The sequence below is a fragment of the Ambystoma mexicanum genome, chromosome 5p, assembly GCF_040938575.1.
Source record: "Ambystoma mexicanum isolate Mex_15411 chromosome 5p, UKY_AmexF1_1, whole genome shotgun sequence".
Classification (NCBI taxonomy): domain Eukaryota; kingdom Metazoa; phylum Chordata; class Amphibia; order Caudata; family Ambystomatidae; genus Ambystoma; species Ambystoma mexicanum.
Window position 1 is genome coordinate 953,419,420 of NC_090930.1, and position 15,377 is coordinate 953,434,796.

At 43.3% G+C, this 15,377-nt stretch overlaps 1 protein-coding gene across 2 annotated transcripts in view; it reads left to right on the forward strand.

The window, feature by feature from the left end:
• The window catches only part of DDC (dopa decarboxylase), a 917,411-nt gene that overhangs the window by 248,920 nt on the left and 653,114 nt on the right, over window positions 1-15,377 (forward strand). For both annotated transcript variants that reach the window (XM_069613411.1, XM_069613412.1), the window contains exon 2: window positions 4,932-5,159. In XM_069613411.1, the coding sequence (XP_069469512.1) occupies window positions 4,959-5,159 (201 nt within the window). In that variant the 5' untranslated portion in view covers window positions 4,932-4,958. The remainder of the gene's footprint in view (window positions 1-4,931; window positions 5,160-15,377) is intronic.

A 15,377-nucleotide genomic window follows, 5' to 3' on the forward strand; every position in this document is an offset into this window, starting at 1 on the left:
GTGTGTTGTGAAACGGTGTGTTTATACTTATTGAGGAAAGAGGCGTCCTGCCATTTCCATGGCGACACTTCATTAGCTGAGGCGCAGCGATTGTTGACACGAAACGTGCTTTGGCGTTGGGAAATGGGCGGTACGCGTCTGCTGATGTCAGGCTCAGGGGCGGGGGATTTGATTTAGTGCCGCAAAAGCAGGTGAGCCAGGGCGATGGGGGGAAATGATAGGATTATCAGAAAATGGCGGCTGATTTCGAGTGCGTTAATGGACGAAAAGTCGGGTAAGGTCCATAGGAAAGTTTTCTACGATCTACCGAGTTATGCTTAAAAACACATGGCCGAACCGTAGGGACAATAAAAAAAAAGTCCCGGAACTATCCTTTAATATTACATACTGGCTATTCCCATGAAAGGACAAGAGATTCACACCACTGCCAGGATATGACACTAAATGTACAGGTACGTACACCATTACAAGGGATTGCTCCAAAAGGTGCAAGTACTTATGTAATTCATTATAAAAAATGCCCTCTACTCATGCACCTAGAGACTACGAACCAAAGTTCCAAAAAAGGTAGCAGGCGCTCCTCTCCAGAAAGAACATGGCATGATAACCTGTTCTGAGATGAGAGCTTGCAGCACACGCTTTTTGCTCACTGTACCTTTCACAGATGGGAGATATCCATTTGCATATCAGTCTTTGTCCCGCCCACATGGGCAGTCCAGCACCAAAATGCTATGGCAATTCTCTTCTGAACAAGAATACCAACAGCAACCCCATACACGTTTTTCAGCCTTGTTGGGCCTCATCAGTGAGGTGAAGCTGTGTCTCTCTAAGCACAGTGAGCAGGGAGTCCACGTCTGGTTGCCCCCAGGTAACTCAGGGTGACCAACCCCAAGTTCCTTGCAAATATTTCAAAAAAGGTAGCAGGCGTTCCTCTCCAGAAAGAACATGGCATGATAACCTGCCATATTCTTTCTGGAAACATGTGCTGCAAGAGTTTGCAGCACACGCTTTTTGCTCACTGTACCTTTCACAGATGGGAGATATCCATTTGCATATCAGTCTTTGTCCCGCCCACATGGGCAGTCCAGCACCAAAATGCTATGGCAATTCTCTTCTTAACAAGAGTACCAACAGCAACCCCATGCACGTGTTTCAGCCTTGTTGGGCCTCATCAGTGAGGGGAAGCTGTGCCTCTCTAAGCACAGTGAGCAGGGAGTCCACGTCTGGTTGCCCCAGGTAACTCAGGTTGACCAAAGTTCAGTTGCCGTTCTTGTGCATTATTATTTACTAAATTCGTGGCTGAGGAAACGGTACCCACTCTTCGTCTCTTGTCTATTTTCACCCCCTTTGCCCCACCCATGCACCCTACTGTACACTTGAATGCTGTATTGTCTACTTCATGGACAGCTCTCACAGCAAAGTCGCATATTCACATCTGACCAACTTTTATCTGCACCCCCTTTAATAATTAAAGACATTGCAATTGCCAATGATTTACAACGTTTTCCAATCATCTCACTAATTAACATTTGGTATCTCTTCTCAACTAGGACCTGTGTTCATGCATGGTTGGTGCAGTGTTAGAGTTAGAGATGATGGGTGGGGGCAGCCAGAAATACGGTATTATGGTATGAGGTGGTCGGTCATTTTTTCAAAAAAATAATGTAAAAAAAAATGTCAAATTCCTTTTTTTTAAAATTATATATTTATTTTGGGGTTCAGGATAAAAAAAAATGGGTAAAACAAAAAAAAATTAAAAAAGGGGGGCTTGGGGGGACCAATTTCGAAAAAAAATGCATTAAAAAATAAATTCAACATTTTTCTTTTCGACATTTTTTTTCTCGAAAAAATGACTTTCGACATTATTGGTTTCTACATTATGACTATACACCATGGTATGATCATTCTTAGACTGCATTACAGCAGAATTATGCACAGCTGCAATACTTTAATTCCATGCACATACACTGCAACAATACAAATTGATAACCACAAGACTAGATGCACATAGGTGCTCCCATTGGGAGATTTATCACCATTGTATAGAGGAATATGCCACTGCAAAGTGTTAAGAAGCAGGTATCTTAGTGATGATACACGGACATCACGGAAGGCAATTCCGGAATGGCAGCCGATAGGGCAGTAGCATAAGCTGAGAGCTTCTCACCTTCCCACATGATATGAGATACAGATAGGAGGAGCTCAATGAACAGCAAGAAAAAGATAGATTCTGTTGATAATCCTGTTCCTAAAAAACCTAAACAATACGTATTAGACCCGGACATGTTGGAAGATTACATTTCCTAAAGGTGCCACAAGATGTTGGCGAGATGAAGTCCTCATTGGGAGAGCACCCTCGAAGGTGTTGCATCTAGAAGGCAGGGCAATCAAAGTGGAATCTTACACAGAGGAATTGATGCTAGAGTTATCTGGAAGTTTCAGAGAGTACAATGTTTTGAAACAGGAGGTACACAAGGTGCAAACTACCAACACTGATTTAAACATCATAAGCAATTGCCTTAACATACTCCTGATGGGCTTTTCAGAGCCTGACAACAGGAATAAGGAGGAAGATCTGAACCAACTTGTTGTAAATACCATTACAGAGATTTATGGTGAAGGGACTCCTGGCCCTCAGGACTTAGATTTGGAAGAGAGAGCACTAAAGGGCCACGTCAGACCATTTTTACTCTGAACAAAGTCAGTACCAAAGAAAAGATACCGAAGGAAGCCAGAGACAAAGGAAAAGTTAGGCTGAGAGGATCCAAGATTTCAATTTATCCTGTTTTCCCTGTGGAGTTTGTAACAATGAGAAAAGCATTTGGAGAAGTGAAGGCACTGGCCAGGGATCTTCAAATAAAAGTCCAACTCAATAAGCATTCTATAATGAGGCTTTTTCTTTCAGGAGGGGTTAAAAGTACTGATGACCTAAATGAGGCACTGGACTGGCTAAGAGGATCTCAAACTACCCGAGGCAACTGGCCATAACAATTGAAACTGTGTATAGTTGAACTAGGAGTTTTGTTATGTATCTCCTTAATTTGTATTTCACTTCAATGTGACTTTTTGTCCTTGCACATGCTTGTCAATATAAAGTTTTCAATATATAGTCACAGTATAGTAATTTATTTATTTAAGTTACCTTGACAGTTATAGGCATTCATATTTTGAATAACTAACGGCTTAAAAATCTTTTCTTGCCACGCAATGCTCTTCCCCGTTTGTGTGGTGAAATACATGAGGTTCTTTCCTCCAGAATGTGAGGATGTCAGCGGTCCCTTCCTCTAACCCTTGCTGGGTTGAGAGAGCGGTAACACCGGAGAGGTACCACTATGGCTCGACTTTTCAGTCAGAAGTCAGCACTGGTCCCAGGCAGTGCTCTACACGAGCATGTTGATGATTCTCAACTGAGCGAGCTGTGTAGGATTTCGGTCATGCTTCAATGGAGAGCCCCTCAGTTAGATATAAGTGAAGCAAGCTGGACATGGTTCATTTTGTCAATACAGAGTTGGTTATTATAGCAGATGGTTGGTGGTTTTCATGTTCAACTACGGCATCAGATGGTGACGGGTGTGCTGATATCTGGAATTAGCAAGACGCTTGAACAATTATGCTTGTGGGTTTCACATAGGAGAGTTCTGTCATGAGGGATGGAGTTCGTTTTACAGACGGGTGGCCTTTCATGACGGCACCATCCCATTCTCTCAGCTTGTGTTATATGTGCTGCGTAAGTTTGCGGAATACTGGGGTTACCGTCTCACCCGTAATGAGGTCCAATGTAGGAGAAAACAAAAGTATCTGGCAAAACATCCATGGAAAAAAAACAAAAAATGGTACACGTTTTAAAATTCAATGTGGGTTGTGTTCATGGATCCTTAAGTGACAGGAAAAAAAGCTTACCATTGTGGCTATCCTTTCTCACAAAGCCCAAAATCTTAAAGTAACAGATCATCCTGTGAAAAAATGTCAAAACGTGTTGCACAATCGTCAATGATGGCAGTGTCATAAGCCCTTCAGTCTTGAACTTAGTGGCTATCAGCAGATACATTTCATTATAGACCCCTCCAATCAGAAGGCTCTGAGTGCAGTCTACAATCTCTGGTACAAACTTCATTGCAAACATTCTGACTACAGCAGCAGCCTGACAACAACAGGAACACATTTATTCAGCTGTTCAAGGGCATAAAGGGGCATGCTCATTTCAATTCCCCAGGTTAACAAACAGCAATGAAACACAAAATGTTTAACATTTTCTGTTGTTAGTTCCATTTTCATTAAGATAATTTGGCAAGTTACTTGTGTGTGCTTTTCGCACCCACAATAAAAACAGTTTATTTTTCAGTTGGACAGCTCCATGTGCTAATATCCTTACAGTCCTCTGGAGGGTGGTCATCATCGCTTCGGATAATGAACCTTCTCTAATGTATAGCCCATGATTTGCCTCGGGCAATAACTCAAGGGTGGGTCATTATCCCATCATAATGGCACCTCCTCCTGTTTATAAAGCTTAATTAAATACCTGGATGAACAGTAATGTTAGTGGTACTAATTAATTTGTCAAGTGCTATAAACTCATTTAGACAGAATATAGGCTGACGTGTCAGTTTTCCCTTGCAGTGCTTGGTAACCTGTTTTGTATAGAATGCTACTTTGCTTGGGTAGGGAAATACAATACGTGTAAGAGTTTGCAAGCTGATATGATATATCAGTGTGATGTTGTATCTGCTGCAGAGATCCCTGGGCAATGAAAGTTATAGGTTTGTATTCCAGTGGAACCAGGATCTCTTAATTCATTTGTCAGAAGTGGGTCAATTGTCAATTGAGTAACACTGACTTAGACAGCATAGGAACAGTTTCTCATGTAGGACTGAGAGACAATTCAGTGTGTGATATGTTCTATAATAACAGTCAATAATTGTGTTTTTCTTTAGGTTCCACTTTCATTGACTTTGTAAATCATGGATTCAGCAGAGTTCCGAAAGAGGGGCAAAGAAATGGTGGATTACATTGCAGACTACATGGAGCAAATTGAAAAGAGGCAGGTGTACCCCGATGTGGAACCGGGGTATCTGAGACCAATGATTCCTGACTCCGCCCCAGAGGTTCCCGAGACATTTGAAGCTATCATGAAAGATGTTGAGAGGGTTATTATGCCAGGGGTAAGTGCACAGTTTAAAACAAATGAATTTAAAGCAATGAGTTAATGCTGTCCCTTGTAAACTTTGAAAATGAAAAAAACATATTGGGCCAGATTCTCAAAACTTTTTTGGGTGCGATTGAAATGCGCTAGCGCATCTTCTCACTTGCGCAAAAAAAACAGCAGCCCTATTCAAAAAGGGCATCTGAAGAAGTGCAGATGTGCTCCTTCAGATGCCTCTCCCACCTTTCCACATGTGCTCAAATAAGGGGGTGTTTCTGGGCATTTTAAAGCACATCTGGAATTCACAAAGTGGATGTGCTTTAAAATACCTAGAAATGAGGGTCGCCCCCCTGTACCTTTTGAAACAGGCACTTGGGAGTGTAAGGAAGGCATTGTTTCACAAGTATTGACACTGACACAATGGATATAATTTGTAAAATCTTTATTTAAAAAGTTGGTGTTGGCGAACCTCCTGTTTTGCCCTATGTAATGCATATCTACTAACAACCACCATCAGCGTTAGCTCTGAACTTTATGTGACGTTTTTAGAGGTATTCTAGTGCACATATATGAATTGTTCACTTCCCACATGGTCCTGTAATATTTGTATATAAAATGTACATTTCTTCTGATAATGCATTGTATACCTCCTATACTTATGAAAGCTCATGTTAAAGTCAACTTTAATAGCAATGTGCATTTTTAATATGTTTGAGAGGCATATATGACTTCTCAGTTAGTCCTTGTATGTAATTTATAGCTCTTGAAAACTTACAACAGAGTAAGCCCTGACTTTCCTGTGAGTTTTCAAAAGATGTAAATTGCTACGAACTGTGAAAGTCATATGCCCAATGGTACAGTTTGTTTGAAAAATGTACATTTATTACATCCCCTGAAAACTAAAATCAAAATAAACCCTGACTTTGATGCAAGTTTTTAGATGTAATCTTCAAAATGCACAAACGGAGGTTTATATGACTTCTACAGTTTGCATTTGTGTACAATTTTCAGGTCCTGAAACATACATCCAAATAAGCGCTGGCTTCCATGTGTTTTCAAAGGATGTAAATTGCCTAATCTACAAACTGTGAAACTCATACAACCTTTGGTGCAGTTCATATGAAAAGTGTACATTCATTACATCCCCTGAAGAATAACATCAAAATCAGCCCTGACTTTGATGTATTTTTAGATATAAACTCAAAATGTACTAACTGTGAAGGTTATACTCCTCTTGGTAGGGTATGTATCAAAAGTGTATGTTTATTTCTTTGCCTTAAAACTGACATCAAAGTCGGCTGAGACTTGCTTTTGATGTGAGTTTTTAGGAGATGTTTATTATGTAATGTACAAACTGTAAAACTCATATCTTCGCATACAACCCTCATGAAAGATGCACATTAATTCTGTGCATGTACTTGCATTCATTTAAATCATTTATATCTCCAAATTTTCAGTGCACCAATTCCAGATAAAATCTAGGAGCATGCAAAACATTTTGAAAATCTAAGTGGCCAATTTTGAGATATTTGGTCTGAGCAAATATATTTATTTCTATGGGAAAACCCCATGTTAAAAGCTGTTCAAAACACAATCAAAAGAAAAACATGTTCAAACTATGAAGCAGTTAATGCACAATTCTAACATTTTGCACACACATGCTGCTGCCTCACAATACTGCCATGGAATACTTTCGGATTTTTTCATGTAAGGGTCCGATATGGCTAACATTGAAAATGGGGGAGAGTTGGATCCTGGATGGCTCTATACTACAGTTACCAGAATTCCCTGCTGCCATTTCCTGGTACATACCAGAGGGATTCAACCCTGCACAGCTGCATCCAATCAGTCTCCCTGAAGATTGCTGAGGCATGAAAGTGCGTTGGGAGGAGAACATCTTTGGACTTTTTGAAATCACTGCATCTGGGACCCAGAGTAGCGCCCTTGCCACCCCTCAAGTTATGTTTGAACATCTAACTGGAGACTGGGACTCCCGAGGGGCTGCACCTGGGCCACTCTTGCCTAACCTTGGAGTGCCATACTGATGGTAACTCCCTCCCCCTCCCCCCGGAGGGCTAACATTGAAAATGGTGGAGAGTTGGATCCTCGCTGGCTCTAGACTACAGTTATCAGAATTCCCTGCTGCCACTGCCTGGTACATACCAGAGGGATTCAACCCTGCACACCTGCATCCAATCAGCCTCCCTGATGATTGCTGAGACATGAAGGCTCGCTAGGAGGAGAAAATCTTTGGACTGTTTGATCACTGCAGCTGGGACCCAGAGTTGCACCCCTTCCACCTCTCAAGTTTTGTTTGCGCATATATATATATATATATATTCTGTGAAAAAACTTTTTTAAAGGGACGTTATGGTTAAGTTGCGCTACTAAAATCCTATGAAATTCAGTGAACAAACTTTGTTAAAGGGACGTTATTGTTCAAAGTAAAACCGAAAACCCCCTGAAATTCGGCCGTTATGGTAAGATAAGCAACCATAACTCACGCCACCGTGCACTGCTAAAACTAACACCCAGGACATTTTTTAGTAGCGCAACTTAACCATAACGTCCCTTTAACAAAGTTTTTTCACTGAATTTCATAGGTTTTTCGTAGCACAACTTAACCATAACGTCCCTTTAACAAAGTTTTTTCACTGAATTTCATAGGTTTTTCTTAGCGCAACTTAACCATAAGTCCCTTTAACAAAGATTTTTCACTGAATTTCATAGGTTTTTAGTAGCACAACTTAACCATAATATCCCTGACTTCATATACATGTAACATAGAACATACTGAACCCCCTCGTAGTGATTGTGATGTCCGCGGACTACCGCCATGTCCACGGACATATCGAGAATCTGAGCGTGGTGAATGTAAATTTAAATAGTGTGCCCCATTTCCCCTTTGAAGTTGGCTCTGAAAAGAGCCGTTTTTTTTGTTTTTTTTACAGATGCTTGACAGACACCTGTTATTTTGTATTTTTGTTCTTGTTTTTTTTTCTTACTTTACTCCTAAAATCTTCACATAACCTTCTCCAAAGCAACCCTTACATTCCAAAATAGAAAGACATTTCCCGTAAAAGATAAAGAGATGCCATCTTCTTTAAAATGAACAGTATTACTGGCATCAGCATTCTCATTATTACAGAAGAACATACCAGCTCTAAGCATGAAGGCACACATGCCTCGGTTGATGACACACCTAGCAATGTTTTGCTGAGGACAAAAAACTGAACTATTGTCCCACATTGCCCTAGGTAGTAATCCAGAAAAAAATAGTTTTGAATTTGGAAGGATCTTCATTACGGCTTGAACCAAGCGTTCCAAATCAGCCAAGAATGTAGGGGCACTGACGTTGCCCAAATGGAAAGCATCATAGTGCAAAACTACCACATGCGGACTGTTCATCGTGGCCATATCCTCACAAACTTGTACAATTCCCTGTACATTGCAATCAGGCGCAGTGCTCCACACCACCTCCACTCCTTTCACATCAAAGTTCTTTTCAACATGCCTGCATCGAGCGTACTGTTGTAAACCATGCACAAACATATCTCCAAGCACCAACACCCTGACTTTCTCTACTTCTGCCATCTTCACCACACACAGTCTCTTTCAACACAAATCCACAACCTCGACATCTGATTGGCTAATCCGTACAGTCTTCTTTCCATGCTGGATTTGCTGGAAAACCCCAGATGTAGCACGCCCTGTCCACGGACAGCCGCAGTGTCCGTGGACCGCGTAACTCTTCTACACCCCTTCTACCATTTCCACTTTACTCTCTGTGCCATTCCCTTATTGCATACAGCTAAGCAGTCACACAATACGAAGAACATCCTCAGAACACCCCCATTTTGTTTATTTTCGAACATTTCATGACAATTATCATTTCATTATTCAACATATTAACATTACAAATATTATACTTTCATCTTGTACGCTGCACACAATGCTATGTTTCTCCATTAGTAGCTCAGTATACTAGATAGAACCCCATAATACAATGCTATTTATATCAATGCATCGTTCAAAGCACTAATTACGGTATGATATTTATTGCAATGATCCTTGACACTTTTTTCGCAACATTATAATAAAAATCCCTAGTACACAAATTTCATGAAAAGTAAATGCATATGTGATGTCATCAGTGATGTCATCAATGACATTTGCAATGTCATCTTTGATGTCCTGGGTGTTAGTCTTAGCAGTGCACGGTGGTGGCGCGAGTTATGGTTGCTTAGCTTACCATAACTGGCAAATTTCAGGGGTTTTTCAGCTTTACTTGGAACTATAACGTCCCTTAAACAAACTTTTTTATTAGCACGCAAACAATATACAAAGATGTAGTGTAAACAGCAAGTTCTCACAGATGGCATTACAAAGAATGTTGCAAAGTAAGCATTTATGCTCGTTCACAGTGAAGGTCAGCTGCTTCCATTTTTTTCTCGCGTCCCGGAGAGGCCCATGACTCCCAGTATAAGGTTCTATTTTTTTTTTACCTTGACAGACATAGATTGTGCTGAAAGACTTCTTTTGAAGAAGTGTAGCAAAAACGTAAGACACGATAAAGATGAAATTTCTGAAACAAAACCACTTTTGTATATTATATCACTTTGAGAAAGATCGTTGGCACACGCAGAGTCCTATTATGGGACTGCACTACACTTGGACAATGGAAAATGCAATTATAATGCAAGTAACCCTTTAGATTATTTTATACTGGAATATAATAACAATAGCATGGCATTAAAGCCCGGTCAAGTTGTACTTGTTCGTTCAATGTGACATATTGTTTTCTACCACACACTATCACCGTCGAATTGATCTCCTGTCGTTTAGAGGGCTCTGAAAAAGGCAGACGACACAGGGTGGGTTCATAGAAATAATTTAACCGGTCTGTAGCTGGTCAAGCGCTCTACTCGCTGTGCCTCTTCACTGTAGCCGGTCAAGTGGCACAGCGAGTAGAGCGCTTGCTTTGACATCTGTGCACAGCTTGCTAACGCAGGTTCGAATCCCGACAAGGCCAAACTCAGCCTTTCATCCTTCCGTGGTTGATAAATGAGCACCACACACCGTGGGTAATAATAAGCAGCGCTGAGATACCTGATGGTTCTTAGCGCTATATAAATGCAAAAATATTATTATTTTATTATTAACATACCCCGTTGCACTATCTTCGCTAGCAAATAGTTTCACGCCCTAATAAATAAAATGAATATTTTTAATAAAGATCGGCTGGTGAGACTAATTTATGTTTTTTAAAACAGGTATGTTGCCCCATTTTGCCAAGGTCACGATTTTCAGACTCCAGCGGATGGATTTTTCAACTGCCAGGTGCAGCTCCATGTAAGCAACTTCATGACCCTCACCATTTTATGGGACAATCGCCAAGGACCAATATGCCCGTACTCAGTACTAGCGGCTAGAAGCAACATACCAACCATTATGGTGGTCTAATGCCTCGTTGTTGGACCAACCTTCCGATTATCAGTTCGACCATTTACTGCTTTTATCATAAACCAACAGCCTATCTACCGCAAAGGAACAGTGCGTGGATCAAAATAAACTTTTGCTGATCGACAGCAGAGACAATTGCAAATGGCTGAATATTCACTAAACATTTCATGTGAAATAAATGTACTTTACCAAATGTACAATCCTGCTGTTTACTTTTAAACCACAGTTTCATATTCTGAATTGTGGCGCACTGTGTTCTAAGCTGATCTAACACCCTCTGTACCGAAAAGGAACATTGCGTGGCTCAACATGAACTTTTTTGCGATCGACAACAAAGACAAATGCAAATCGCTGAATGTTCTCTAATCATTTGATGTCAAATAAATGTACTTTACAAAATTTACAATCTTACTGTTTGCGTTTAAATCACAGTTTCATATTCCGAATTGTGGCGCGCTGTGTTGTGACATAATGTGTGTTGTCTTCTGGGTTCTATGTAAAGTCGCGTAGGACTGGAGACGACTGGGCGCGTTTGATGACGCACCCTGTAACGTCACGGAGAGAGGCGGGGAATATGAATGCTTTCATAATGTCAGGCTTAGGGGCGGGAGATATGATTTAGTGTTGCAAAAGCAAGTCAGCCAGGTCAATAGCGCCAGTCATAGGATTATCACATAATGTCAGCGCACACCAGCCTGATTTATCGTTTCTTTAGTGGACAAAAAGTCGGGTGAGGCCCATAGGAAATTGTACTATCAGCGGACAAAAGGAGGGTTCCTAGAACACTTTCAACCTGACAACGAACAATACAAACAACGTTCTCAGAACACCCCCATTTTGTGTAATTGCAACCATTTCGGGACACCGCGAGTGTTCTTAGAACACATTCAACTTGAAAGATTACAATACGGACAGCGTCCTCAGGACACCCCCAGTTTGTGTATTTATGAACATTTAAATACACCGCAAGTGTTTTTAGCTAAATTTTACCTTCCTTGCGAACAAAAAGGACACATACTCCGTCCTCTGAACACCCCACCATTTAGTTTATTTACAAAATGTCAGAACAGCCGTGTTCTCCACGGACAATTCGAACTCAACAAAAGCGTATAGCACATAAAAAAAACAAAACATTGAACCTATCTCATACCCCCCCACCCTCCCCAAACACTCTTACACACCAACACACTCCACTAAATACAATTTTTTTAAATTCTCTTTATTGAATTTTTCAACAACATTAGCAATCCCCATAACTCCCCCCTCCCCCCCTTCCCCCCTCCCCCAGGTGCTGTTCGAAAGTCTCCGTAGCTCCCTGTCACCACAAAGTATCTAGTCGGGGTTATTCCAGGTCCAGAAGTCTTAGACGTTGCGGGCGCCATCCAATCCTGAAATTGTCTCTGAGAAATGAAAGGACCTCACCCCACTCGCCCGCAAATTTTTGTATTGTGTTGTTCATTCCATAGGAGGCCCATTCCATCGCTACTATCTCCCACACTTTACGCAGCCAGTCTTGAAACGTTGGTCTGGTCGAGCTCTCCCATTTCTGGGCTATGATTGTCATTGCTGCCAGAGTGAGCATTACCCTCGATCTTTCCCTGCCCCTCGAGCCTGTCGGCCCTTCTGCTGGCCTCAGGCCTAGTAGTGACCATTCTGGGGGTATACCTCCCTCTGCCCCAAACACTTGTTCCATTGCCTGCTTGATATCTCCCCAAAACGGGACTATTTTTGGGCATTGCCACCAAATGTGTTCCGCAGTGCCCTCCTGGCCGCAACCCCTCCATCAAGTTCCCGATGAGTCCGGGTAGATCCTGCGTAGTCGAGCTGGGGTATAGTGCCACCCATATAAATCTTATAGCAGGCCTCCTGGGTTTGTGAGGTTCTCGCTAGTTTGGGGATCTTCCTCCAAAGATTTTCCCACTCTGTCTTCTCTATTTCCCTGCCCAGAATTTTTTCCCACCTTCCCATGTATGCCCATTGCGGCCTCGGGGTAGCCTCATCCAAGATCTTGTAAAGCTGCGAAATAAGGCCTTTCGAGCCGTCATTGGTCATCAGGAATTTTTTAAAAGGGGTCGGTGATCTAGTGGCCACCTCTTTATTTATGGGGTGTAGAAGCCAGTGTCGAAGTTGTGAGTATCTCAGTCGTTCGCCCTCCCCCAGTGCGAAATCCTTTTTACAATCTACAAAAGAACTGATCTCCCCTCCTATAAACATGTCCCGCATCCAACGGCAACCCCCCTCACGCCAGTTCCGGAATGCACCTTTTTCCAACCCGGGGGTGAAGTTTTTATTATTGAAGATGGGGGTGAAAGGAGACGGGAAGGTTGCAATTTCCTTCCGTTGGACCAGACAGTCCCAGTTATCTGCCACTAGTTTAGTGATCGAGCTAAGGTACATATGGTCCGGGCGGTGCTGTCTGGGTAGCCACAGAACCTCTCCCAGTTCGTGTCGCGTAGCCGCTCTATCCATCTGAACCCAGTGTTTTCCTTCTCCCTCCAGCAGCCATTCCCTGATCACCCTTAGTTGGGTTGCTTCGTAGTATTGACGAAAGTTGGGAAGAGCTAGTCCCCCCCTTTCCTTGGGGCCATAAATTGCATCCTACTCACCCTTGCCCTTTTTCCCTCCCATATGAAGTCGTTTGTTATTACCTGTAGCTCCCTGAAGAAGCTAGCTGGGACTGCTTGAGGGATAGCTTGGAAGAGGTAAAGCAGCCTCGGCAGGGTAACCATTTTAAGTGCCTCTAGCCTCCCCAACCAGGAGATCCGCAAGTTCCGCCACTTACGGAGATCTTTCTTAATTCTTTGCAGGAGTGGGGGGTAGTTTGCTGCATACCATCCGCTCAAAGCCAGAGTGATTCTCACTCCCAGGTACGTGATTCCCCCCGGTCGCCAGGCAAAGGGCATCATCCCCTTTAGCTCCTCCCTCTCTTCCCTTGCCAATATTAGGTCCATCAATTCAGACTTTTGCATGTTAATGCGTAGTCCGGATGCTTCCCCATAGTCTTCTAGCAATAACCTAGCTTGTGTGCTCGACTCTATGGGATTGGTCAGGGCGAGCAACATGTCGTCTGCAAAGGCCGCCACCCTGTGGTGCCTGCCTCCAAATGGTATTCCCTGTATTCCTTCCGATTCCCGTATTGCCTGTAGGAGGGGCGCCAGGTAAATTGCGTATAGCAGGGGTCATAGGGGACATCCCTGTTTTGTTCCTCTTTGGAGTTGGAATGGTCTAGTTAGAAACCTGTTTACCACCACCCTCGCTTGTGGGCCCTCATAGTTCACCTTAACCATCTGTAAGTAAGCTCCTCCCAATCCCATCTTTTCCATGGTTTTAAAGAGGAAGGACCACTCCACCCGGTCGAACGCTTTTTCAGCATCTAGGGATAGGAGTGCTGCGGGTGTGCGAGTCTTTTCTGCCTTTTCCACCAGGTGGGCCACCCTTCTGATATTATCCGCTGTCTGCCTCCCCTTTACAAATCCTGCCTGGTCCTGATGGATCAAATCCGGGAGGAGCCCCTCGAGCCTGTTCGCCAGGATCTTAGTGTAGATCTTTGCATCTACGTTAATGAGTGCTATTAGCCTATAGGAGGATCTTTCAAGGGGGTCCTTGCCCTCCTTCAGAATCAGGGAGATCTTGGCTTCTTTCATGGACGGGGTGATTTGCCCACTATCCAAAAAGGAGTTGAAAAGGTAGGTCAGGTGTGGAACCAGCATGCCCACACAGGTCTTATAGAAGGATGCAGTGTACCCATCAGGGCCGGGGGCCTTACCCGCGGGCAGCTTCCGAATAACCCCTCTCAACTCCTCCTCCGTTATCTTTTTTGTTGTAGACCAATATGGGCACCCCCATCGATTTTACGTAAGTTAACCCTTTCCAGGAATTTCTCTTGAGCTTGGCCGCAAGGGTGCTGTGAAGCATATAAGGTCTCGTAAAAAATGGCCATGGCCTCTTGGATGTCTTCTATTCGGGTAACCCTTTCCCCCTTTTCTGAGTTTAGCGCCGTGATTGTGTATCTGGAGGCCGCTCCCCGAAGGAGGCGAGCTAGCAGGGCATCCGCCTTATTCCCTCTTGCATAGAATTTTTGCCTCACAAAAAGCATGGCCCCCCCGCTTTTTTGGTCCTAAGTATCCCCAGTTGTCCTATTGCCCTCCTATCGTCCTTCTGGTTAATCCTGCTGGGGTTCGCCGCTACCCTGCCTCTCGCTTCCTCAACTTCAGCTTCCAGCCGGGACTCCAAGGCCTGTAGTTGTGTTTGTCTCTGTGCCCTAGCTGCTATAATTTCCCCCCTCAGTGTGGCCTTAAATGTATCCCATCTTGTATCTTCCCTCGTGTCCCCGCTCTTGTTATTGTCGAAGAACTCTCTCATCTGGCCCTCTATCTCCTCTCTTACCACAGGGTCCCTCAGTAGATATTCCGGGTATTTCCAGCCCCACAGCTCCCTCCTCCTCTTTCCCAGTTCCAGCTGCATTGACAATATTTTATGGTCTGCTATTCCCATGGGCCCAACCTCTATCTCTTTTACCTTACCCACCAGGTTGGCCGAGATCCAGATGTAGTCAGTTCTGGACTGGATCCCATGAACTTCAGAAAGGAATGTGTAGCCCTCCTCATCCCCCCTCAATTCCCTCTAGACATCCCTCAGCCCTATGCTCTCCACTTTGTCCCGGAGTTCCGCTGAGGCTACTGCCCCTCCCCCACGGCTTTTGGTCCCTCCTGACCTGTCTTTAATCTTGTTCCAAGCTATATTCAGGTCCCCCATTATGATTATCTGGCCTCTT